The sequence below is a fragment of the Protopterus annectens genome, chromosome 2.part1 (assembly GCF_019279795.1).
Source record: "Protopterus annectens isolate FY-2018-M chromosome 2.part1, PAN1.0, whole genome shotgun sequence".
NCBI lineage: Eukaryota > Metazoa > Chordata > Ceratodontiformes > Protopteridae > Protopterus > Protopterus annectens.
Window position 1 is genome coordinate 1,233,777,626 of NC_056729.1, and position 25,807 is coordinate 1,233,803,432.

General features: G+C 37.5%; 1 protein-coding gene across 1 annotated transcript in view; it reads right to left on the minus strand.

Moving 5' to 3' along the window:
* ITSN2 (intersectin 2) overlaps positions 1-25,807 on the minus strand; it is a 3,295,579-nt gene that overhangs the window by 2,515,975 nt on the left and 753,797 nt on the right. Inside the window, exon 11 of the mRNA XM_044063555.1 lies at positions 20,456-20,596. Coding sequence (XP_043919490.1) covers positions 20,456-20,596 — 141 coding nt within the window. The remainder of the gene's footprint in view (positions 1-20,455; positions 20,597-25,807) is intronic.

Consider the following 25,807-nt stretch of genomic DNA (forward strand, 5'->3'; position numbering starts at 1 on the left):
ACTTCTTTATTCCAGATAAAATTCAGTTGTTGAGCGCTTTCATCTAATTACAATAGACTTCATCAGAACATTCCTGAAACAGTAATCCATTGCTTAAATACTTTTTTTAAAAAACGTCATTTTGTTAATCAATGTTTAAAGTGCCAGTGTGCTAATTCAAATAAAACCATCCTAATGCCTCCATTAACCTGCTAAACTTATTGCATAAATGCATTTCTCATATAAAAATATACAAATGCTGCTGCTAAATCATTGTATTAAAACTCATATTAAAACTTCTACTCTATAATGCCATTATTGTGTGTTGTTATAAATTCATTTATTGAGAATGTTATTTTATTAATGTATTGATGTATTTGTTTCTGCACAAAATAGAAATTGATTTACTATATTTTTCTATATTTTTCTAACATGGGCTTAATAGATATATGGTCATTGAGCCCAGGGGGGGTAGCGGCATTTAGCCTAATTTGCCATCTGGTCTCTAATTCTGCAAGTTTCATTTTTATACATCCTCCCCTTGGATTCTCCTTGGCCATCTCCAGTATACCAAAATGAAACTCACTACATCCGTTTGGACCATTAGACTGGGCAATATGCCTCCATAAAGCATTCCTAGTGTCTTCCTTTTAATGTTATAGTAGTGGTCGATATTCTTTGTCGGAGACACCTGTCGGTCTTCCCTATATAATAACATGGACACTTGGTACAATAGGCAAGGTATACTATATGTTTTGTCCTACAATTACCTTTTTTGAAGTTAATATTTGTGTGGTATAGGTCATCCAGCCTAATACTATTCTTCTTAGTAATGAACCTACATTGGTTGCAGGTGCCACAACTAGTGGTTCCCCGAAGGACACCTGCATCCCCATCAGTTCCAAATTTCCTTTCTACCTCACTTTTCAAATTAACTCCATTCCTACCCACGAACTTTGGTACACTTCCTACTATATCCACTAATTTTTGTCAGTCTTAAAAATACTCCAGTTTTTGGTAATAATATCCTTTACATGTTTGTTCCATTGGGAGTATTGTACTATGCAGGCTCTACTATATTCCACACTTTCATCATCCTTTGCATTCCCTTTGTTGTTGTTCTCTTGCTCCCTAAGGGGTCCAGTTCCTAAAAGGGGGATGTATTTTTTACCCCATTCTTTTTTAACATATTCAGTTACATCCGAAACTAACCACCTCGGTACCCTCTGCAGGAACATGTTGGATATTTTTGTCAGTTCCACTAAAAAGTCAGCAAAGTCAGAAGTCATCCGAGCTGCTCTTATACATTGACCCCTAATTACACTTCTTTTTTGGCTAAAGGGGTGACAACTCGAAAAATGTAAATAGCTATTGCTGAAAGTTTCCTTCCTGTGTATGTTTGTTTTAATTTTATTTCTTGCTACTTCTATCTGAGTGTCCAAATATGTTATTTTATTTTCATCTACATTAAATGTAAATTTTAGCCAACTGCTCCTTGTATTTAAATATTCCTTAAATTTTTCCAATTGAGTGGGGGTACCTGTCCAAATCATAAACACATCGTCAAGAAACCGGTAATAACAAGCCATGTGGTTATACCAGTTAGTATTTAGGATGTGTTCTTCCTCCCAATCGTTTAAGTAGAGGTTAGCATAAATCGCAAGCCGCCCCATTGCTGTACCCCTACTTTGTACATAATACTCCCCTTCGAATAAAATGAAATTGTGTTTTAAAACTATTTCCATGAATTCCACAATTAACAATTTCTTATCAAAGCTTAGGTAGTTGGCCTTACTCAACTGGGATTCCAACCTAGAAAGTCCATCGTCATGGGGTATACTGGAGAATAATTCCACCACATCAATGGTGACTAGCATACATCCAGGGGATATCATGTTGTTTTTCAGTCTACCTAAAAAATCCCATGAATTAATGATAATATGTTCGATGGATTTGTATATGGGTTTTAGCCAGACATCCACCACCTTTCCAAAGTTAAAGGTTTTGGACTTACTCCCAGAAATTATAGGCCGTAACGGGGGGTCTAGTAAATTTTTATGAAGTTTAGGAATACCGACTATCGTACTTATAATAGGTTTATCAATCTTCAAATAGTTATATAGGTCAGTACTAATTCTCTCTTCTATTAATAAGTCTTCCAAATACAAGTTAATTTTATTATAACCAATATTAACTTCATTCTTAGAAGATTTAAGATAGTTACCTGAAGTCAATAGAATGTCATTAATCTTATTAATATACTCATCTTGTTTAAACAGTACAATCCCACCACCTTTATCAGGCTTCATAATTCTGATCAGTTTGTTTTTTTGCAAATCCTTCAAGAGGTCAGCTTCATTTTTATTTGTATTGTAAATAATCTTGTCTCTATTTACTTTTTCCTTAAGAGAGTATAGGTCCTCCACCACTATATTTTCAAACGTGGCCAGTGTATTGTTTAACACTGGGGTGTATACACTCCTTTTCTTAAATTCACTTTTGCCTCCATTGTTTACATTGCTGTTACTGTATAAAACTGCTAAATTTAACTTCCGAATATACTTTTTTACATCTATAATAGCCTCTTCAACATTAAATTTTCTTACGGGCACAAATTTCATCCCTTTACTTAATAAAGTAAAATGTTCTTTCCTAAGCGGTAACTCTGTGTAGTTGTGGATATTAAATTGTTTGTAACTACTAGTAATGGAATTGACCTCCACTATCTCGTCCTTTTCCACCCTGGGTTGCATTGCAACAAATGCTCTTCCATATTTTCCCTTTGATAGTGGTGGGTTTGTTTCTGCCTTGTCTTTACTTCCTCCCATTCGCCTTCTTTTCCTAAAAAACATCATTGTTAGTTGAAAATGGCCTATAAGCCTTCTGCCTATAGGGGTGGTTGTTCCTGTTCTTGTTTGAACCATCATTATTAGACCATTTTTTACCCCCTCCCCCCATTTCCCATCTGTATGCAGTGCCCTTGGCATATTGTTCCAAGTCCCTATTGAATTTCCTACATTTTCTGAGAAATATTTTGTCAACTTGGTTCTGCACCCGGGTATATTGAGTGTCCATATGATATACATGTTCATCATACAATAAATCATTCACAATGTTATCATTTAATTCCTCTAATTCGTTCAATAATAAAGCTATTTTTTTGTCATTACAACTAATAATGAATTTCATAAAAATAACACCAAATCGTCAAATAGTTTGTGCATTCCATTTTAGTTTCCTCATCCAAAACTATCCCCATGGGGTATTTAAAAAATCTTAGCCCCATAGGCACAATATTGGTGTCTGCACATTTTTTCAAATATCCATTCTCAACTTGTAAACTTTTACACAGCTTCAACTTTTTACCAAAACAGTAAATTAAGTCTTTCAAGGTATTTGTATCATTTTGCGCCTCTTTAATGTCTTTGTTGACTGCATTATTACCATTGTTATAGCATTTGCGGTCAAAATCGTAATGGTTGACTACAAACTGGTTAAAATTGAATTTATTTGAGCCAGCATGATGACCGGTGTCATCGGCTGTGCGTTCATTGTGAACAGTACCTTGTTGTATGGTGTTCGGCACCATGGTATAAGTCCTTTTAGGTGGAATCCTTTTCGGCTTGGCCCCCGAGATAACATATTCAACCTCCGATCCTAGTTCCCTTCCTCCGATGGTCCGGTCCATTCGACCCACGGCCTGGGAGTAGGATCCATTAGAGTTGGTGCTCCTTGCTTTCCCGGTACCTCGTGGCTCTCCTTGTCCGTTAGGGATCCCACCATCACTCTCACGCATGCTGGTCGAGCGTGATGACATCACAGGAACAGTTCCTTTAGCAGTTTGCGCAGGCTGGCTCATGAGCTCAATTAACCTCGTAAGCTCCCCTCTAATGATAGTCAAGGCACTGTTCACAATGAACGCACAGCCGATGACACCGGTCATCATGCTGGCTCAAATAAATTCAATTTTAACCAGTTTGTAGTCAACCATTACGATTTTGACCGCAAATGCTATAACAATGGTAATAATGCAGTCAACAAAGACATTAAAGAGGCGCAAAATGATACAAATACCTTGAAAGACTTAATTTACTGTTTTGGTAAAAAGTTGAAGCTGTGTAAAAGTTTACAAGTTGAGAATGGATATTTGAAAAAATGTGCAGACACCAATATTGTGCCTATGGGGCTAAGATTTTTTAAATACCCCATGGGGATAGTTTTGGATGAGGAAACTAAAATGGAATGCACAAAACTATTTGACGGATTTGGTGTTATTTTTATGAAATTCATTATTAGTTGTAATGACAAAAAAATAGCTTTATTATTGAACGAATTAGAGGAATTAAATGATAACATTGTGAATGATTTATTGTATGATGAACATGTATATCATATGGACACTCAATATACCCGGGTGCAGAACCAAGTTGACAAAATATTTGACAGAAAATGTAGGAAATTCAATAGGGACTTGGAACAATATGCCAAGGGCACTGCATACAGATGGGAAATGGGGGGAGGGGGTAAAAAATGGTCAAATAATGATGGTTCAAACAAGAACAGGAACAACCACCCCTGTAGGCAGAAGGCTTATAGGCCATTTTCAACTAACAATGATGTTTTTTTAGGAAAAGAAGGCGAATGGGAGGAAGTAAAGACAAGGCAGAAACAAACCCACCACTATCAAAGGGAAAATATGGAAGAGCATTTGTTGCAATGCAACCCAGGGTGGAAAAGGACGAGATAGTGGAGGTCAATTCCATTACTAGTAGTTACAAACAATTTAATATCCACAACTACACAGAGTTACCGCTTAGGAAAGAACATTTTACTTTATTAAGTAAAGGGATGAAATTTGTGCCCGTAAGAAAATTTAATGTTGAAGAGGCTATTATAGATGTAAAAAAGTATATTCGGAAGTTAAATTTAGCAGTTTTATACAGTAACAGCAATGTAAACAATGGAGGCAAAAGTGAATTTAAGAAAAGGAGTGTATACACCCCAGTGTTAAACAATACACTGGCCACGTTTGAAAATATAGTGGTGGAGGACCTATACTCTCTTAAGGAAAAAGTAAATAGAGACAAGATTATTTACAATACAAATAAAAATGAAGCTGACCTCTTGAAGGATTTGCAAAAAAAAACAAACTGATCAGAATTATGAAGCCTGATAAAGGTGGTGGGGTTGTACTGTTTAAACAAGATGAGTATATTAATAAGATTAATGACATTCTATTGACTTCAGGTAACTATCTTAAATCTTCTAAGAATGAAGTTAATATTGGTTATAATAAAATTAACTTGTATTTGGAAGACTTATTAATAGAAGAGAGAATTAGTACTGACCTATATAACTATTTGAAGATTGATAAACCTATTATAAGTACGATAGTCGGTATTCCTAAACTTCATAAAAATTTACTAGACCCCCCGTTATGGCCTATAATTTCTGGGAGTAAGTCCAAAACCTTTAACTTTGGAAAGGTGGTGGATGTCTGGCTAAAACCCATATACAAATCCATCGAACATATTATCATTGATTCATGGGATTTTTTAGGTAGACTGAAAAACAACATGATATCCCCTGGATGTATGCTAGTCACCATTGATGTGGTGGAATTATTCTCCAGTATACCCCATGACGATGGACTTTCTAGGTTGGAATCCCAGTTGAGTAAGGCCAACTACCTAAGCTTTGATAAGAAATTGTTAATTGTGGAATTCATGGAAATAGTTTTAAAACACAATTTCATTTTATTCGAAGGGGAGTATTATGTACAAAGTAGGGATACAGCAATGGGAGCGGCTTGCGCACCGATTTATGCTAACCTCTACTTAAACGATTGGGAGGAAGAACACATCCTAAATACTAACTGGTATAACCACATGGCTTGTTATTACCGGTTTCTTGACGATGTGTTTATGATTTGGACAGGTACCCCCACTCAATTGGAAAAATTTAAGGAATATTTAAATACAAGGAGCAGTTGGCTAAAATTTACATTTAATGTAGATGAAAATAAAATAACATATTTGGACACTCAGATAGAAGTAGCAAGAAATAAAATTAAAACAAACATACACAGGAAGGAAACTTTCAGCAATAGCTATTTACATTTTTCGAGTTGTCACCCCTTTAGCCAAAAAAGAAGTGTAATTAGGGGTCAATGTATAAGAGCAGCTCGGATGACTTCTGACTTTGCTGACTTTTTAGTGGAACTGACAAAAATATCCGACATGTTCCTGCAGAGGGGGTACCCGAGGTGGTTAGTTTCGGATGTAACTGAATATGTTAAAAAAGAATGGGGTAAAAAATACATCCCCCTTTTAGGAACTGGACCCCTTAGGGAGCAAGAGAACAACAACAAAGGGAATGCAAAGGATGATGAAAGTGTGGAATATAGTAGAGCCTGCATAGTACAATACTCCCAATGGAACAAACATGTAAAGGATATTATTACCAAAAACTGGAGTATTTTTAAGACTGACAAAAAATTAGTGGATATAGTAGGAAGTGTACCAAAGTTCGTGGGTAGGAATGGAGTTAATTTGAAAAGTGAGGTAGAAAGGAAATTTGGAACTGATGGGGATGCAGGTGTCCTTCGGGGAACCACTAGTTGTGGCACCTGCAACCAATGTAGGTTCATTACTAAGAAGAATAGTATTAGGCTGGATGACCTATACCACACAAATATTAACTTCAAAAAAGGTAATTGTAGGACAAAACATATAGTATACCTTGCCTATTGTACCAAGTGTCCATGTTATTATATAGGGAAGACCGACAGGTGTCTCCGACAAAGAATATACGACCACTACTATAACATTAAAAAGGAAGACACTAGGAATGCTTTATGGAGGCATATTGCCCAGTCTAATGGTCCAAACGGATGTAGTGAGTTTCATTTTGGTATACTGGAGATGGCCAAGGAGAATCCAAGGGGAGGATGTATAAAAATGAAACTTGCAGAATTAGAGACCAGATGGCAAATTAGGCTAAATGCCGCTACCCCCCCTGGGCTCAATGACCATATATCTATTAAGCCCATGTTAGAAAAAATATAGAAAAAATATAGTAAATCAATTTCTATTTTGTGCAGAAACAAATACATCAATACATTAATAAAATAACATTCTCAATAAATGAATTTATAACAACACACAATAATGGCATTATAGAGTAGAAGTTTTAATATGAGTTTTAATACAATGATTTAGCAGCAGCATTTGTATATTTTTATATGAGAAATGCATTTATGCAATAAGTTTAGCAGGTTAATGGAGGCATTGGGATGGTTTTATTTGAATTAGCACACTGGCACTTTAAACATTGATTAACAAAATGACGTTTTTTAAAAAAAGTATTTAAGCAATGGATTACTGTTTCAGGAATGTTCTGATGAAGTCTATTGTAATTAGATGAAAGCGCTCAACAACTGAATTTTATCTGGAATAAAGAAGTGTTTTTATAAGGGTGTTGGTGTGGAACTGTGTACGGGTAAAGGAACAAGTTATCATTGGTTTTTATTTACAGTTTGTTGAATCTAAGACCTAGTTAATTTTTCCAAACTCAAACTCACACAAAAATGCTGACACAATTAAAGAATATAGTAACAATCTGTTTTATCTCACAAGAGAGGAAGGCATTTTGCCAAACCATTTTGATAATTAAGTGTGCTACATTCTGCAGATACTAGGGTCAAGACAACTAGTTTATGGTTTGTCTTAAATCACTCTGACAATGAGTTGTCAGTAGCTGCTATTAAATAAACAAATGTCATGTACTTATCAAAATTCTGGATCCATGTTTTCTTGGTCCATCCAGTTCAACAGCTGGATTCTCAGATCTGATCAAATCTGATCTCAGCGCTTTTTTTCAAGAGCTTGGATCCAGGGTTCTGCCTCCTCCCCTATCCATAACTCCCTCTACTCACCATAGCATCTCAGATCGAGTTTGCCTGCTTGTAGTTATTACACAACCCAGTGAAACACAAACACAGACCTAACTGACCAACCCTAACTTGAAATAACAATGGCCTTAGAGAAATAGGCGGTGCAAAATGCAAGGCTCATGATCAGGTCGAACCAACCAGTCAGAAGCCAACAAATGATAATTTAGGATGGGGGACTGAGGGAGGGAATGATAAACCAGATGGAACAAGCCAACACAGATCTAGTTTTATAGTAAGTAGATAACTTTCGTATCCAATGTCTTTTCCATCAGATTCAAAAGTTAGGGCAGATTCCCAAGCTACCCGAAAATAGTGTATTCTCATGGAAAGATATTTCTGAGTATGGTGCAGCTAAAGGATGCAAAGAGATATAGATTGTATAGCCAATCTGTAATGCGACAAAGGTATGAACTGTAGAGCAAGCAGGCACAGCACTTATCTCATCAATGGGAATCTAGTGAAAAAAAGCTGTGGAAGTAGCCACAGCTCCAGTTGAATGGGCCTCTGATTTGCCAAGTAAAATTAACCCCATTTTGTCATACACAAAAAATGAAGTCATAAAGCCCCTTGGACAACTTGTCCTAATTTAGTTTCTGAGGAAAGGAAAAGCTGGCCTGACTTTCTAACATCATTCATGCGATGCCAGTAAAACCAATGAACATCCAACAAATGTGAAGTACATTCCCTTTATTTGAAAAATTTGGAAAGGACACTAGTAGATTAAGATTTGCTTCAGACGGCATCATTGGTAGGAAATTAGGATTAGTTCGCAAATATATCCTATACTTGTGAAACTTAAGGTACCGAGGTAGATCAGCAATCTAACTGGCCAAAGAGGACACTATTAAAAATACTGTTTTCCATGTCAGGCATATTAGGTTCACTGAAAATGTGGGTACAAAGGAGCTCTAGTTAACATCTAACGTACAGAGCCATGTCCAACCCAGAATTGTTGAACATGCACCATCTTAGCAAAACCAAATCTACTCTAGCTACATGCTCTAGGGATATAAACCTCAACACAACAATGAATGGAACATGCTGGAGGGATAGATTCCCTTCGTAGAGACTTCCCTTACTATGGAACAGGGTCCCGATCTACGTAAGACAGAGCCCCTCACTATCACTCCTAAAGAGGAACCTTGATGACTGGACGGGTAATAAAGTTCACACCGGGGATCACACCAACAGCACTACTAGATAGGGGCCAAGGGTACTAGTTGCTAGTACAAGGGTCTAGGGAACTACTAAAGGGGCAGTGAATACTGCACAACGTGGCTGGGCTAATATATGCCTTTGGGCAGATAGCCCAGTACCAACCTATGAACCTATGACAGTAGAATAACAGTAATGTCTTATGGAGCAATTGGCCTTATTGGAGGTTTTAGGAGAAAAGTATCTTTCAAAAAAGCTTTGGAAATTTTCAAGGAAGCAACTTAAGCCGGATTCTGGCTGAACATTAAATGACATGAAGTAGGGCCTATGGTTTGAATCTCACACCTGCTTCTCGACATTCCCTGAACAGTGGAATAAATGTATTCCGCTTCTGCTTGTCGTACAGCGAGTAATCATTCTCCAGAAACACACTGCTGTATCCTACATTTAGTACTTTGTCCTTCTGCCACATATTTTTCAGAATCAACTCCTTCTGCTGGGTAGGATTGCATCTGTAATATTAAAGGTCTAAGTTGCTTTCTCATAGCAAGGATTGGAGCATACACACAATGTGCCCTTTCATTATAACCCCTGCTGTGGAATACCAGTCCACTTGCTTATTTGTACTTTCATTAAATTAATCCAGTCTGTTGCTTCCAGCTTCTCAGGCACAGCAGAAAAAAAGCAGGTTTTCCCTCCCTGCTCTGTCCTCAAATTCTATTATTTTTTTGAAACATCTCTTCTTGAACAGTCCCATATTCAGCCAACCTTTTCTTCATGCCGATCTCTGATTTTTGCAGTTTTCTCACCTTATTTCGAAAGACATGCGTGCGTAAATGGGCGTGCCTTCGTTGAAGGTTGGGCGTGGAGCTGGCACCTCGGCGTTTCGTAAAAAAATCTACTGCCAATCATTAGCGGACCGGAGTTCTGCTGTGGCGACCCCTTACCGGGAAAGAGCCGAAAGACAAACATCACCACCTCATCTGAATATCTGTTTAAAGCTTCTTCCATTTTTTCCAGCCTTTTGTTATTTGAGTTGATATACTCCATCAGTGTTTCATTTTGTTTTAATCAGGTCTACATGCAATCTTCTTCTACTTTCCTCTAGATTACGGATAGTCATGTCTGGAGCTTGGACTGCTTTTTGCTGAAACAGCTGCAGTACTCTTCCCTGTGTTTTTCTTCAACTTTTGTAACAGATTATCTTTCAGATCCTCTGTATTTCTTTTTTCCTGGCATCCAAGCAGTGTACTTACTAGACGGTTACAGAAAATTACCCAGAAATACAACTCCACCGGCTTTCTTTCCCGAGTTTCTGTTTTCACACTGGGAGAGCTAGAGTTGAGCTGTTAAGTGCAGTCATTATTGACATTATTTTAGTTGCAAGTATTATACATAACAAACCATACTGACATAATTGTAGTTGCAAACATTATAGATCACTTCTAATCTATCCAGTCATTGTCAGTCAAAAATTACATAGCTCATTCAAACCCTGCCTTTTTTAAACCTCGTTCTTCCTCTAATGCAATGTTCCCACAATTCCCATTTTTTATCCCCAAGTAATTTGCTCCCACCCTTTTCTAAAAATCTCAGTTCCTGTTTTATCAATGTTACTATAATTCACTATTTCTAGTAAAGCTGGTTTAGACTGATTCCATTTTCTAGAATGTTTGGCAGTCGCCATAATTAGACTCAGCAAGGCCGTACTATGTCTAGACAATTCAGATTCTGTATCATAGCTCAAAAAATCATTTGCTTAGTTACACCTGTAGGAAATCTTTAAAGTCTACCAACTCATTACACTCCCAGAAAATATTTTTCCCAGTGATATCTTTCTCCCAATCACACCTCCAATGTCTGCTATCTACTTGAGGAAAAACGGAGTCTACTTAGGGTATAAAAATAAATATGTAAACACTTCCAAGCAAAGATCCTAAATCCTCTAGACTTTGTTGCATATTTGGGAGACAAACCTATATCCCCTCATTGTTTCTTTGTGAATTTCTTATCCAATCTCTTCCCAATCCTTTCTAACCTCCTCCGATTGATTCTTATAGTCAGCATGCAATATTTGATATGTTCTTCTAATTATTCCTTTTCCAACAGCTTCTGATCTAGATTCTACTAAAAACTCTACCAGTGCTGGTCTTTCCCTTAGGATCAGCACAGTTCTTTCTCTTTACTTATACTCTGATATCAGTCCTTGATAGGGAAGGTAATCTATATCCTGTAGTCCAAATAAATTATTGGTCTCTTTCATTGTATTACCTTTCATTCTCTATTTGCTCCAAAAACCCTGGTTCTTTTACCAGTTTTCTCCAAAATATTCTAGCCTCCTCTGGCCTGTTGTCCAAATCCCTAATTGCAGTCATCCCTGTTGGCAGAATTTCCATTCACATGTCGGCTTAATTCTTAGAATACTTTGTTACTTTATGGATATAATATTCTGTATTATTATTGTTATTCTCCTTAAAGGCCTGCATCCAAAATCCTAGTCTCTCCTCGTTTACTGAGCCCCCCCCCCTTCAACATCATCCATTTCTACTTTGAAATATAGTTTTCTGCTTCTGCTATGAGGTTCTTCTAATCAGTTATTGTGCTTTTTTCTGTCTCTCAATCATTTTCCATTAAAACACTGGAAACGTTTTCACTGTCACAGTCTCTCTGTGGTCTTTATTACCAGAAGAAGAAGAAGCAGAATCTCATTGTTTCACAGCTCACGTTTTGTTAGACAAACTTTTTGTATTTTTTCCTTAGCATGTTCTGCATCAAAAAATGATTTTGTCCCTTCCCTCCACAGAAGAATGTTCTAAGGATAGCTGGCACAACATTGAGAATCTCATGCCTACTTCTCCACATTCCCTGGTTAGTGGAAGAAATTTACTCCTCTTCTGTCTTGTGTACAGTGTGTAATCATTTTCCACAAACACTCTACTCTCTCATTTTTAGTACTTTGTCTGCTGGTTGGAGTGTATGTTTACTATTAAAGGTCTAGGTTGCTTTCTTATGGTCAGATTTGGAGCATACACAAGACATGCCCTTTCAATTAACAACTCCTGCTGTGGAGTACCAGTCCAGTTGCTTATTTGTGCTTTCATAAAATTAATACAGTCTGCTCCTTCCAGCTTCACTGGTACAGCAGAAAATCTCAAGTTTTCCCTACATGCTCTGTCCTCTAATTCTATTATTTTTTGAAACATCTCTTCTTGAGCAGTCTCGTATTCAGACAGCCTTTTCTTCATTTTGCCCTCCAACTTTTGCAGTTTTATCACCTCATGTCAATATCTGTTTAAAGCTTCTTCTATTTCATCTAGCCTTTTGTTTTCTGAGTTTACATACTCAACATCAGTGTTTTGTTTAGTTTAATCAGCTCCAAGTACATTTGACTTATTTTTTTCCCTCTAGGTTACTGGGAGTCGTATCTTGCACTGCTTTTTTGCTTAACAGCTATAGAATTCTTCCCAGAGAGTATTTTGTACTCACCTTTTGTGGTTGATTTTCTTTCACGTTCTCTGAATTTCTTTTTTGCTGGCATTCAGGCAGTGCTAAATGAATCCATTCCGGACTCTGCATTACATCTGCCTGGATTTCAACTTTACAGAGCAGAGAGAGTATTGAAGACATCAATGAAGAGTAAAGGAGGTGGAATCTGCTTTTATATCAATGAAGGTTGGTGTAACAGTATCACAGCGTGAAGTAAAATGTGCTGCACCGACTTAGAAATGTTTTGTATTAATTGTAGACCTTTACATTCACCTTGGGAGTTCTCTTCATTTATTTTGGTTAGTGCTTACATCCCACCTCATATGCCTATGTGAGGGCAGCAGTACAAAAACTGTCTGATCAGATAACGTGCTTGGAGCAGAATTATCCAAACTCCCTTCTGATTATTCTGGGGGAGTTTAATAAGGCAAATCTCAGTCATGAACTTCCTAAATTATACCATTTACAGTGTCCTATCAAAGACAAGAACACACTGGATCATTGTTATACAGTATTAAAACATGCTTATCTTGCTTCCCCCCCCCCCCCGTGCAGCTTTGGGCTTTTCTAACCACTGTCTGATTCATTTGCTTCCTATCTATAACAGCAAGTTAAAATATGTTAAACCTGTGATCAATACAGTGAGAAAGAAGGTGGACTGTTGAGGCAAAGCTGAAGCTGTAAGCCTGTTTTGATTGTACAGACTGGAGTGTCTTTGAAGATTCTGCTGCTAACTTGCATGAACTGGCAGACACAGTAGCATCTTATGTCAGCTTCTGTGAAGATGTGCGAGTCTCCACTAAGACCTGGTTAACATTTTAACAGCAGCAAACCCTGGTTTACTGCTAAACTTAAGCAGGTTCGTTAAGCCAAGGAAGATGCCTATAGAAGGGGGAATAGAACAGGAACACAATGACAAAAGAAATAAAAGTGGCTATAAAGAACTATTCTGAAAAGCTGAAAAAAAAAAAAAACAAATTTTAGCCAATGATCCTGCATCAGTGTGGAAAGGTCTACAAAACATTACTGATTAAAATAAACCATCCCCCTACACTGCAGATAATTACCAGATGGCTGATGACCTGAATGCTTTTTACTGCAGGTTTGATAAACCTGAAGCTACAAATGACACGGTTACCAGCTATGTCAGTGTTCAGACTTATAGGACTCTCTCTTCCACACATTCTCACTTTCAGCCTGCATTAATTATCTCTGAGGAGGATCTGCATCATTTTTTAAAAAAACAGCAAATTAAGAAAGCAGTTGGTCCAGATGGGGTTTCACCCTCCTGTTTAAAAACCTGTGCTGTTCAACTGGCTCCTATTTTTTACTCAGATTTTTAATAAATCATTAGAGCTGTGTGAAGTTCCCTCATGTTTCAAACGAGTCACAATCATTCCAGTGCCTAAAAATCCACTATAACAGACTGAATGACTACAAGCCTGTTGCTTTGACATCGGTGGTTATGAAGATTTTTGAGAGGATGGTGTTAAGCTCACTTTAAGGACATTACAGCTCCCTCATTGGACTCCCTTCAGTTTGCTTATCAAGAGAACCGGTCAGTGGATAGTGCAGTTAATATGGGCCTGCACTATATCTTGCAACATCTTGACAACCCAGGAACATATGCAAGATTCTGTTTGTGGACTTCAGCTCTGCATTTAATACAATAATTCCAAAACTTCTTCACTTGAAACTCTCCCAGTTTCCAATCCTGTTTCCACCTGTCAATGGATCACCACATTTCTAACCAATAGGAAACAGCAGGTTAAACTGGGGAAATTTACATCTAGCTTTTGCACAATCAATACAGGTGCCCCCCACCCCCCCAGGGAAGTGTGATCTCCCCACTGCTGTTCTCCCTCTACACTAATAACTGCACCTCTAAGGACCCCTCTGTCAAATTTATTAAATACGCAGATGATGCAACTATCATTGGGCTGATCAGGAATGGTGATAAGTCTGCATATAGACGGGAGGTTGAGCAACTGGCTCTCTGGTGTAGTCAGAATAATCTGGAACTGAACACTCTTAAAACTGTGAAGATGACAATGGACATTAGGAGTGGCACTACAATATTATCCCCACTGTTTATATTTAATACTGCTGTGTCGGTTGTGGAATCCTTCAAGTTTTTGGGATCTATAATCTCCCAGGACTTGAAGTGGGAGACCAATGTAGGGTTCATCATAAAAAGAGGCACAACAGCGAATGTACTTTCTGTGACAGCTGAGGAAGTTCAGCCACCCACAGGAACTGTTAATTCAGTTCTAACCAGCAGTCACAGAGTCCGTTCTCAGCACATCCACGACAGTGTGGTTTGGAGGTCTGTCTAATCATGACAAAAATAGTTCACATTGAATAGCCAGGTCTGCTGAAAATATCACTGGTGCTAGTTTGCTCTCCTTACAGGACATCTACTAGAGTTATGAAAAGGGCAAGGAAAACCATCACTAACCCTTCATATCCAGGCCATCATCTTTTTTGAACTATTACCATCAGCTTAGGCATTATAGATTAATATGCGCCAAAACAAGCACATATAAGAACATTTTTTCCACAGGCCATCAAGTTCAGAAATGGTGAACTCAGCTTATTAGGCTGGGGTATTCTTTTGCCCAAGCCTCAGAGGATTTTGCAGTATTGTTTAAATATTGTTAATACTGGTTTCTTTCAGAATTTACTTTAGTATCTCTTGCACTGAGTTGCACTTTGGACCTTGTACGTATATGTACATTTACTTTCTTTGTCTTATTAATAGTTGCATGTACATCATTTGTCTTGTTCTTGAGTTGCATGTATGCCATTTATGTAATTCATACTTGGAGAGTCACTGAAATTGAGTCAAATTCCTTGTATGCATACATACTTGGCCAATAAATGTGATTCTGACTGAAAAAATAACAATTTCATGAACTTTAATCATACCTTGGCTTAGGAATGGGGTCCATTCCTGTCATGGCATTAGAAACCCAAAAGATTGGAGAAATTAAAAAAGTCAGAGGAGAACGTGGTACACAGGATGATGCTTTGGAACTTTCTACAGAATGCCCACAGGAAATGGAGAACAAATAATGTGCCCTCAGTTTAACAAAAAAAAAATGAGTTGATTGACTTAATAGAGATGGACAGACATATTAAGATCAATGAAATATACAGACAACAGAACGTTAATAAAAGCAAAAAGTTTGATAAAACAAATGAACACTGTAATTAGGACTGTCCATAGAGATTCATGTGATATTACAGAAGCAAATAGGATATATTAATGTGCAGCTAAATTAATAACACAGTCTTACCACAAGAACACAGGGAAGTAAGGGAAACCAGAGGAAGAAATCGAAAGCCATCATGGAAGTATCGAATAGAGAAAACTATAAAGCAATTAAGACAGGAAGTGTCACTGTTAGAAGAGTACAGAAGAGGGAGCAGATCAACAAAAATACTCAAAGATAGACGTAATAAAAGCACCACACAGTATTATAACAGATCAGGACGGATCACGCATTATCACAAATAATAAACTACAAATATCAGCACAGGCAGAAAAACTTAGAAGACATATAGATAATTATAGAGGAAAAGTACAAAACAAGCAATTTATTGATGACCCCAAGGAGTTTTATAGAGACCTGGGAAACAAGGCAAAAGGAATTGAAACACCACCAAAAAAAAGAAGAAATAGATACATTTTGGAGAAATATCTATGAAGATCCAGTGGAACATAAGGATGCTAAATGGATACCATAAGTAAAAGAAATAAGAAGAAATATTTTAGAAGACTTAAATTAATACTGAAAACAACATTAACATCTAAGAACAAAGTCCAAGCTATAAACCAATTTGCTCTTCCTGTCCTAACTTACAGTTTTGGAGTACTTGACTGACCCTAAAAGATGTTGGACAGGTTGGACAGAAAAACAAGAAGGATGCTTCATGCTCAGCAAATGATTTATGAAAAATCAGTACATATCAAGACTATATATTCTTTCCACACTAATGTATGCAGCCCCAATTCTTACTTATGTTAGGAAATCTGACCTAGAGAAACTCGAGTCCTGTTATAACAAAATTGCCAAGTTTGCCAAAAACTCCCCATTTAGAACCCATCAGTGCATACCTCTTAGGCAACTTAAATGGCTTGAACTGCCACAGTTACTACTATATCACCAACTTGTCTCATATCATACAACAACCAAAAACAACCTGACAAAATTCCCGCAATTACTGACCAACTACACTCCAAATCGTCCACTCCGCTCTGCCAACAAACCACTCCTCACTATTACCTCAGCTAATAACACAGCAGGTAAAGCTCTCTTTTCACACATTATAGCTAAAACTTGGAATAATCTCCATCCATCTGTGACTTCTGCATCTAATATCACTCAATTCAAAAACTCCCTTAAGGCCCACCTTACTGGTTTCTTGGCTCTGTCCATGTATTACATAGTCCAAAAATCTGGTACCTCTACAACTTTCTCTTATCCCTCTTTGTACATGCCCCAGTAAGCATGGTTCCTCCAAATGTACCTGTTAAAATCTGTTTCTCACTGCAAACAAAATCTACATACGTAAATATTTTACTGATTGGAATTGTCTGTACTGTTTTTTTTTCTTTTCACTTCTTTCTAGATGCTACTAGTATAAAAAAATACTACTTCCTACACTTTGTATAATATGAATATTGCTGTAATGTGTTGTTTTAATGTAAGTGGAGCTTTTCTCCCTGGGCCTCCACTGAAAATGGACCTCTTCCAGTCGGACCATCCCGGTAAACAAAACTAAAATAAATAATAAATAAATATATTCCCCATTCTGAACGAGGTATGGGCTTCCTTGAAACTGATTATATGCACAGATCCACAGTGGTGGAATTGCATACATATCTGCTAACCTCAAAAGACTCAAATGTGGTGAAAGTTTTGAAACATGAGGAAAAAATGTCTAAGATGACTTCTCTACTTAATTCAGCAGAAGCAAATTGGTGTAGAGAGAGAACGGAAAAAAAAAAACAGAAGCAGATAAAAACATGCAGTAACTGAATGTGCCAAAACACAAAAGAAAGAAGGCGAAAAATCAGATAAGAAGACAGGAAATGTAGAAAATGCATAAATATAGTTGCTAGTATAGAACACTTGGAACAACTTCATGTTGATCAGGACTGAACATAGGAATGTTTAAGGACAGGTGAATTTATAGCAAAGATGAAAGGTTAATACTGGCGGCCCAAGAAAGTGGACTATGTACATGTTGGTTTACAAAGTCCATTGAACATGTGGGAGAAACAGAACTAGAAACAGTTGTACATCTTATTGCTGGTTCTGATATACTAATGGTAGGAGGGCTGTATACTGAAAGGCATAATAATGTGGCAAGACTGCTGAATTGGGGATTGTGCAAACATTATGGTATTGTAGTGACTGAAAAACACTGGAAACATGACCCACAAAGCATTATAGAAAATGATGAAGTTTATATCACATGGATAACCAATACCAACAGTTCAAAAAACAGATGCTAGAAAACCAGACATAGTAGTCCATGAAAAGAAGACAACAGTAGTACTGATCACTGAAATTGCTACACCCACTGACTACAGTGTCTTACGTACAGAGAGATGTAAAGTCATAAAATACCAAGATCTGCAGGCAGAAACAAGGGCAAAGTGGAAGGACATTCAGGCAGTTCCAGTAGTAGTAGGAGCAATGGGTCTTATAAAAAGAATTTACAATCATACTTAGATATGTCACAGATACATGTGTAACTCCGTATGAATTGCAGGAGGAGTCATTACTAGGCACATTTGGGTTGCTGCTAAGAGCACTTCTAGCTAACATCAAACACTGAAACAATACTAATTTTATGAAGTTTAATCTACTGTGACTTAGGAATGGGGTCCACTCCCCATCATGGTATTAGAAACCCAAAAGACGTGGAGAAACTAATAGTCAGAGTGGGTAATACTCGTATATATTAATTTGGAGTATTGCAGAGTGTTATTTCATAATAATCTGATAATAGCTAAAGAAGGATTTAAGACTATCCTTGGCTTCGGATTTCAGTTTTATGTTACTCAATAATCTTCCTTATGTAATTTCAGATTTTTGCTATGCTTTTTGACAGTATTTAATGTGTGTAGATTTTGAATTATTATATGTCTTGATTAACTTTTTTACTTTACTATATAGCTTATTAAAACTGGCATTTTACAAAGATGATTCATTTTTACATTCCCCAACATGCATGGTGTTGACTGGGACGGTGTGCTTTATGCTATTTCTTAGATGGGAGTAAAATTCACTGGCATAACTGACACGGTCTATATTAGAAGAACGAATGCTCTTCTATCAAACTGAAAAACCTGAAAGTTTAAAATGTCGAAGGCTTGGATCAGCGATTTTTTTCCCCTTGTGTTCCGTGCCTTTGAAATTTTGCGTTTTCGGGTTTTCAAGTTTGATAGAAGAGCATTCGCTAATTTAAGCGTTCGCTCTTCTAATAGGAACCCGACTGACAGATGAGCCTATGCTGGGACAGGCAATTTTGCAATTAAAATTTTGAGGTTTCATCATTGAGTTTTAATAGATTTTTCTTTCTACAGTCCTTGAATGCAGAGGCACTCATCATGGTGGAGTTAGATGCATTAATGCTGTTACACTCGTCATAGGTAGAGTGTTACAGTGTACTTTATGTGCGCAGTCAGCTTGCCTGAGCATAAAGGACGAATGTTGCACTGTGGACCATCTTCCATCTGTATCACAGATGTATGTTACTTCTACATATTATGTGTGTGAATGGATATGTGGGACTCTCTGCCATGACAACACACAGGCTCGGCACTGAACTCTGGTACTGGGGTCAGTAGACCTCTAGGACTGGCAGATGAGATGTGGCACAGCCACTTGTTGCTAAATGTCAGCACGGGTGAGAATAGACAGCCGCTGGACTGTCTGCAATGACATGACATACAGACTTGTGACATTACTACAATGTATGACAAGTCTTCTAGTTGTTGTACAGAGATGTTGCAGGATAGCACTGTAGTCAAAAGGGAGTCTGTGTGATGTAACAGAGATAATGTAGTTGTTGTGTCTTTCGGCTTTTCCTGGTTAAGGGTCGCCACAGCAGAACTCCGGTCTGCTATTTATTGGTAGTTGATTTTTATGTGCCGAGTTACCAGCCCTGACGCACAACCTTCAATGAAGGTACACCCATTCACGCATGTCTCCACGCAGAAGACACTCTAGCGGAGAATCAAACCGGACAGCATCTTACTGTGAGGCGACAATGCTACCGCAGCACCACCACCGCGGTCAACAGAGATAATGTAGTATAATGCTGAATTATAGCCCATGCTTTTTATTGGGGGGGGGGCTGCAGAACAGCTGTAACTGTGTAATGCAGTGCTCTGGCAAATCCATTCATTTTCTGGTGAGGGTGCAGTATGACTTCTGAGAGCACAATTAGTACATTTCTGGTGACAGCCCTATTTGGTGTGTGTTTTTACAAACACATCTGTGCAGGGCACTTTTTATGCCACAAAAAAACAAACAAAAATAATACACAGCTGTGCCAACACATACCACTTCTGCTGCTACATTAACTGCTACAAGACTATTTTAAAAGTACTACACATATCAATGAGAAGGTACAACCAGAAAACACCATAATATTTGCCTCCTTTAAAGTGGTGACTGGCGATGTACTTTAAGTGGAAATAGTCATGTGCGGAATTCTGAATATCAGGACTTCAAATTAAACCAACGAAATATCATTCTGTGGTTCCATTACAATTTCAATACCCTGCCTTGACTGACACTTGCCTGACATGTTATTAGAATTAATTGGTGTTAAAAATTTGCCTTACTTAAACATTTGTACCTGCAACTGCTGTTGTAACCTGTTTATCTCCATCATTCCAACATCACGCTTCTGATTAATAGCATCAAGCTCCACTTTCTGCTTCTCTTTTCGGCGGCGAAAATCAAGTACACGGCTTGTAATCTGTTGCTGTTTTTCACCCTAAAGAGGAAAAATGAAGCATAATTCAGCCAAACAAATAATGGAGTTATGTAAGATACATAAAATAAGAGTAAATTACATTTACCTGTCCCTATGGCGAAAAGGGATGAAGTTGTGACCGCAATTCTAATGAAAAGGGTTTAATTAGTGGCCCACTCACTGGAAGAATTGAAAGGGGAGGAGTAATGGAGAGGCTACACCTGCTCACCCTTCTGGGGAAGAGAATAAGGACTCCAAGTGTCAGGGTACAAACAGAGGTTTGGTTTACCCACAAGCTCAAAATCCCAACTGTAATTATTATGTCTCAATACCAAAAAAGTTTTCCGGCTGGGTAGTAATCTTCCGGCTCTCAATGAGCAGCATAAACCACCAGACTGACAGTGCTTTGAACTGTACTACAGGAAAAAAAAATCTCAAGATGGGGTAGGTAGACATCATCTTAATAATAGGAATGGTCTGAAAACCCAGGGAAGTGTGTGTTCACCATGCTGTGAGAGAGAAAGCTGCAAAGTTTTAGAAGTTGGACCACATATCAGGCCTTCTGCAGTAGACCCAGTGGTTAAGGCTACTTCCAGTAGCGATCCACATGAAGAACATTAACAGTTGTATGGCATGAAGCAAAGAGGTCTGATTCGCAAGTGTACACCGGAGATAAAACATCACCCTCACCTTTAAAAAGTTAAGGTTTGAGAGGACAACACACAACTGGGGATTGTCCCTTGCTAGCCTGTACCACCCAAAGGCACACTCCAGCATATATGGAATGTAATACATTATTGTATGTTTCTCAAACTGTTCTAGCTTCCATGAGGTAGTGACTGCTTTCTAATTAGGAATATATTTTACATGATATGTATCAGCTCCAAGACAGGCATTAGCATAGTTAATGCCATACAGCCGAGTATCCTATAAAGGGCTTGGTTATTGCATGCAAAACATACATACATACATACATACATACATTAATTAATTAATTAATTAATTAATTAATTAATCAAAGTAGAAAATAAAAAAAAAAAAACCTTCAACCAGCCAAAGTATGAAAGACTCAAGTCCCCAGACCCCATTCCTCTTCTGAAGCAGTGTCAATTTGTGTGCCCCCCCCAAATTTAATAAGACAGACTCACCTGGCAAAGGGTCATGGCAGAAAATCACCACCATGCATAGAAAGGTAAAGTGAACAGAATAGTGAGGACAAGGTGGGCAGCTGAAGTCAAGTGGAGGAATTAAAATGAAATAACTCATGGCTTTAGACCATTCCATAGTACTACTACTGCTCTTCTCTCCTTCACTGACACTATAAACAAAAACCGCAATAATAACTCCTTTTCCTCTGCACTATTTTTAGACCTGTCAAAAGCCTTTGATATGGTTAATCATACCCTACGTCTTGAAAAACTAAAGCACCTTTCTCTCGACCTACAAGCATTACAATGGTTCAGAAGTTATCTTCAAAATAGACAGCAAGCTGTACTCTGGGATAACAATTTGTCTTCCTTACTTCCTGTTAATATTGGAGTCCCTCAAGGTTCTATCTTAGGTCCACTTCTTTTTTCCATATTTATTAATGATCTCCACTTGAACATACCCCACGCCACTTGCATCCAATATGCAGATGACTCTACCTTAATCTGTACTACCAATAATATACCCTCACTCCAATCCCTAACCCAAACTGTATTCCAAAAAGTAGAAAACTGGTTCATGCAACATCGTCTTCTACTGAATCCAAAAAAAACAAAACTACTACTTTTTACACCAACTCATAAGTCACCCACTCCATTCTTCTCTATAACCTCCAATAATGCTACTAATATAGCACCAGATACTACCACCCGCCTACTAGGTGTCACAATCGACAATCATCTTAACTTTGATGACCATATTAACTCCACCATAAAGACTGTCAACAAAAAACTTGGTACCCTCTACAGAATCAAACCCTTCCTTACACACTCAGCCAGGCAAACTATCGCACAAACTCCTCATTTCTACCCTTTTCTATGCCTCTGCTATACATACCAACCTATCAAAAAACAACATCTCCAAACTTTCTACCTGCTATAATAGTATTGCTAGATTCATTACATGCTCTCCCTTTAAAACCCACCACTGCCTTAACCTTAAACAACTAGGATGGTTAGAAATACAGAACCATATACTCTGTCAACAGTTACTTATGACACAAACGATCCTATACCACCCCAACGATACACCCATCATCTCCAATCTGATCTCTCCATATAAAAATCTGGCTACACTACGTTCTGCAAATAAACTACTTGTCTCCTTAACTAAATCAAACAACAAAGCTGGTGACTCTCTTTTCTCAAACACTATAGGAAAAAAATGGAATCAGCTCCCTCCTGAACTATCTACCCTAGCATCTGCTTCTCAATTCAAAAAACAAATAAAAGAACATCTAAAAACTAAGTGGCTTTGTCCTTGTGCAAACCCAGACTGAAACTTGTATTTCACTCCTACTCCAACCCTACCCCCTCCCTCTTGCCACCAAAACTTATTTCTCTCCTCTTGCTTTATTCTTAGTAATTTGATAGGATTTGGGAACTTTGTTCTTTCTGCAATTGCCCTGGTGCTATCTAGTGCATTTGCTTGTTTATGTCTGGTCTGGCTTTTGCCTAAATGTTTTGTAGTCACTGTTTGTTAGTCCCATTTGCTTTTCTCATTTTACTTATGTTACTATGGTACTGTTGCTTTGTTACTTTATTTCACTTGTTTGCTTTTTGTTATATTGTTATTCTTATGCTTGGAGCTTTTCTCCCCGGGCCTCTGCTGAAAATGGACATGTATCCAGTTAGACTAGCCCGGTCAACAAATGTAAAATAAAATAAAATAAAATAATTAAACTTGTCTTAATTAATTAATTAAACATCTGTGTTAACCTACCTCCTTTTACTGGTGTTCTGCCAATTTTTTTTCAACTGCCTTTATCTTTCCTACAAAGGCCAACTCAAATCGCACACCTGCAAATTTATTGACACAGATCTAACATGTCTCTCATGCAGTGTAAAAGTTGTCATTGTGAGCTACTAAGCATAAGACTCCTTTCAGTAAGGTCTTAAGAGAAGTGTTTTCTGCTAACTGAGTAAAGGCTGGCACAAAAGTAGAGACTGGATGTTTCAGGAAAAGCAACATTCGATGTTACATCTCTCATACACTCCTATGCTTGACAAACAATGCATTCGATAAGTTCTGACACCACAACTATCTAAAGTACAGGACAGACTGTACTGCAACCATGTGTGTATATACATACGTATGCAAACACAAACAAGCATACATGGGTAACGTGTATGTGTGTTTATCACTGGTCGAAATACAGAAACAGATATGTTTTTATTCCTGCACACTGAAACATAAGGAAATTGACAGCAATCAGAAAAGCAACAAAAACAAATCAGATTGCAAAAGTAAAACAACTGTTTGTGATTGGTGAACTAGAAGTTCCATCCACTATTAACGCATGTTTGCTAAGCTTAACCTTGCTGTTGCTGCCCCTAACCCCAACTCTAAACATTACCTTACCAAACAGACTGTTCTAAGAGTACAACTACACAAGGCCGGTAAAGGCACACCACTCCACACATGAACACCGCCAAAACTATCATTGAACCTAGGTCTAACTCAACCCAGAAACACACACACACACACACACACACACACACACACACACACACACACACACACTACAAAACCTAACTCTTTATCCAGCCGTATATTCTGAGCATAACTGGCAAACCGCACTTAGGTTCATAGAGACCGACTAGGATACTGATCTGTGAGGATCTTAAGAAGTCTAGCTTAAATTTCCATGGTAGTTTCTAGCCCTCACATGTTGCATTCAAATAAGGCAGAGGCAAGAATACGGTTAAGTAGATTTACTTCTTGCCAATACCCATAAGGAAATGGGTGCCAAACACGGAATGAATTTGCACTTTACCAAATACTCATCAAATCACATTTGAATAAAGTAAGAGAAGTACTTCATTTTGTGCAGATTGGAAGAAGGCAACAAAGAAGAGGTATTCTCTTTAACGCATCTAGCCTTTTAATATGTTCTACTTATGTTGCAAAAGATACCAAGATCCCTTCAGCAAGTGCTCATGCTACAACTGTACTTGTGAACATCCAATAGGTCTGACAGGATCGAGTCTGACAAGGCTGTAGTAATCTGCTAACAGCCTGTAAGATACCGAGAAGAGAGATAATGCTTTGAGATAGTTTACATAGTTTGTACAATTCAGGCCTGTTGATTTTTTTATTTATTATTTTGTGGAAAAAAATGTGATTGCTCCTGTTGTGACAAATGTTTGGAAAGGTACACACCGAACAGGGCACTGTATTCAATAATGGGCCAGACTACAAAGTACAGTAGAATGATTACATCTCCAGATCTGGATGTTGCACCTTTAGATATAAGACGTGCAATGAAGGACTTCCTTATAACAGTACATACATGGTGATTAAAGGACAGTTCATTTTCAAAAGAGGTTCCCAAATTCCAGACTACTGGACCAACTTTCAGAGGTGTGATGTCAATGCAATAGTTACAGGGGACATCATGCTTGCCAAAAGATACAACTATACATTTCTTAGCATTTAATTTTACTCCACAGTTTTGACACCAGCTATTTTTTGGGAAAGAATTTTTCATCAAATTAAAGGCACAGCAATGAGTTCTTTTGCACCTATATCAACTAATTTAAAGATGGACTTAATTGACTGGGAATATAAGTTAGGACATGAATTTATGAATAAATGTGTAATTACAGATTTTACATACACAGATTTCATTTTTATTTGTGATAGTGAAATGAAATTTTGTGGTGGTTGAAATGAAATTCATCGAATTAAAGGATTTGCAGAACAATACGTTTGATTTTAAATTTGATGTTTTGCAAATAGGTAGAAAGATCTCTTGTTTAGATTCAGAATTATAACAGCTAGATAATGGTAAGGTTAAAATAACAATACCACATATAACCTCTTCTTTACCATATGGTAAACTACTACGTATCTGAAGACTATGTAGTGATCGTAAAGATATTTAATGGAATAAAAAGTTTTCCTAAAAAACTGTAGCTGAGGTAGAAAAGAAATATATCTATTTTGTTACTGTTAGTAATACATTTACAGATAAACTGACTGAAAAATTTTTAAACTTTTGATTTAAAGTTATATACCATTGAC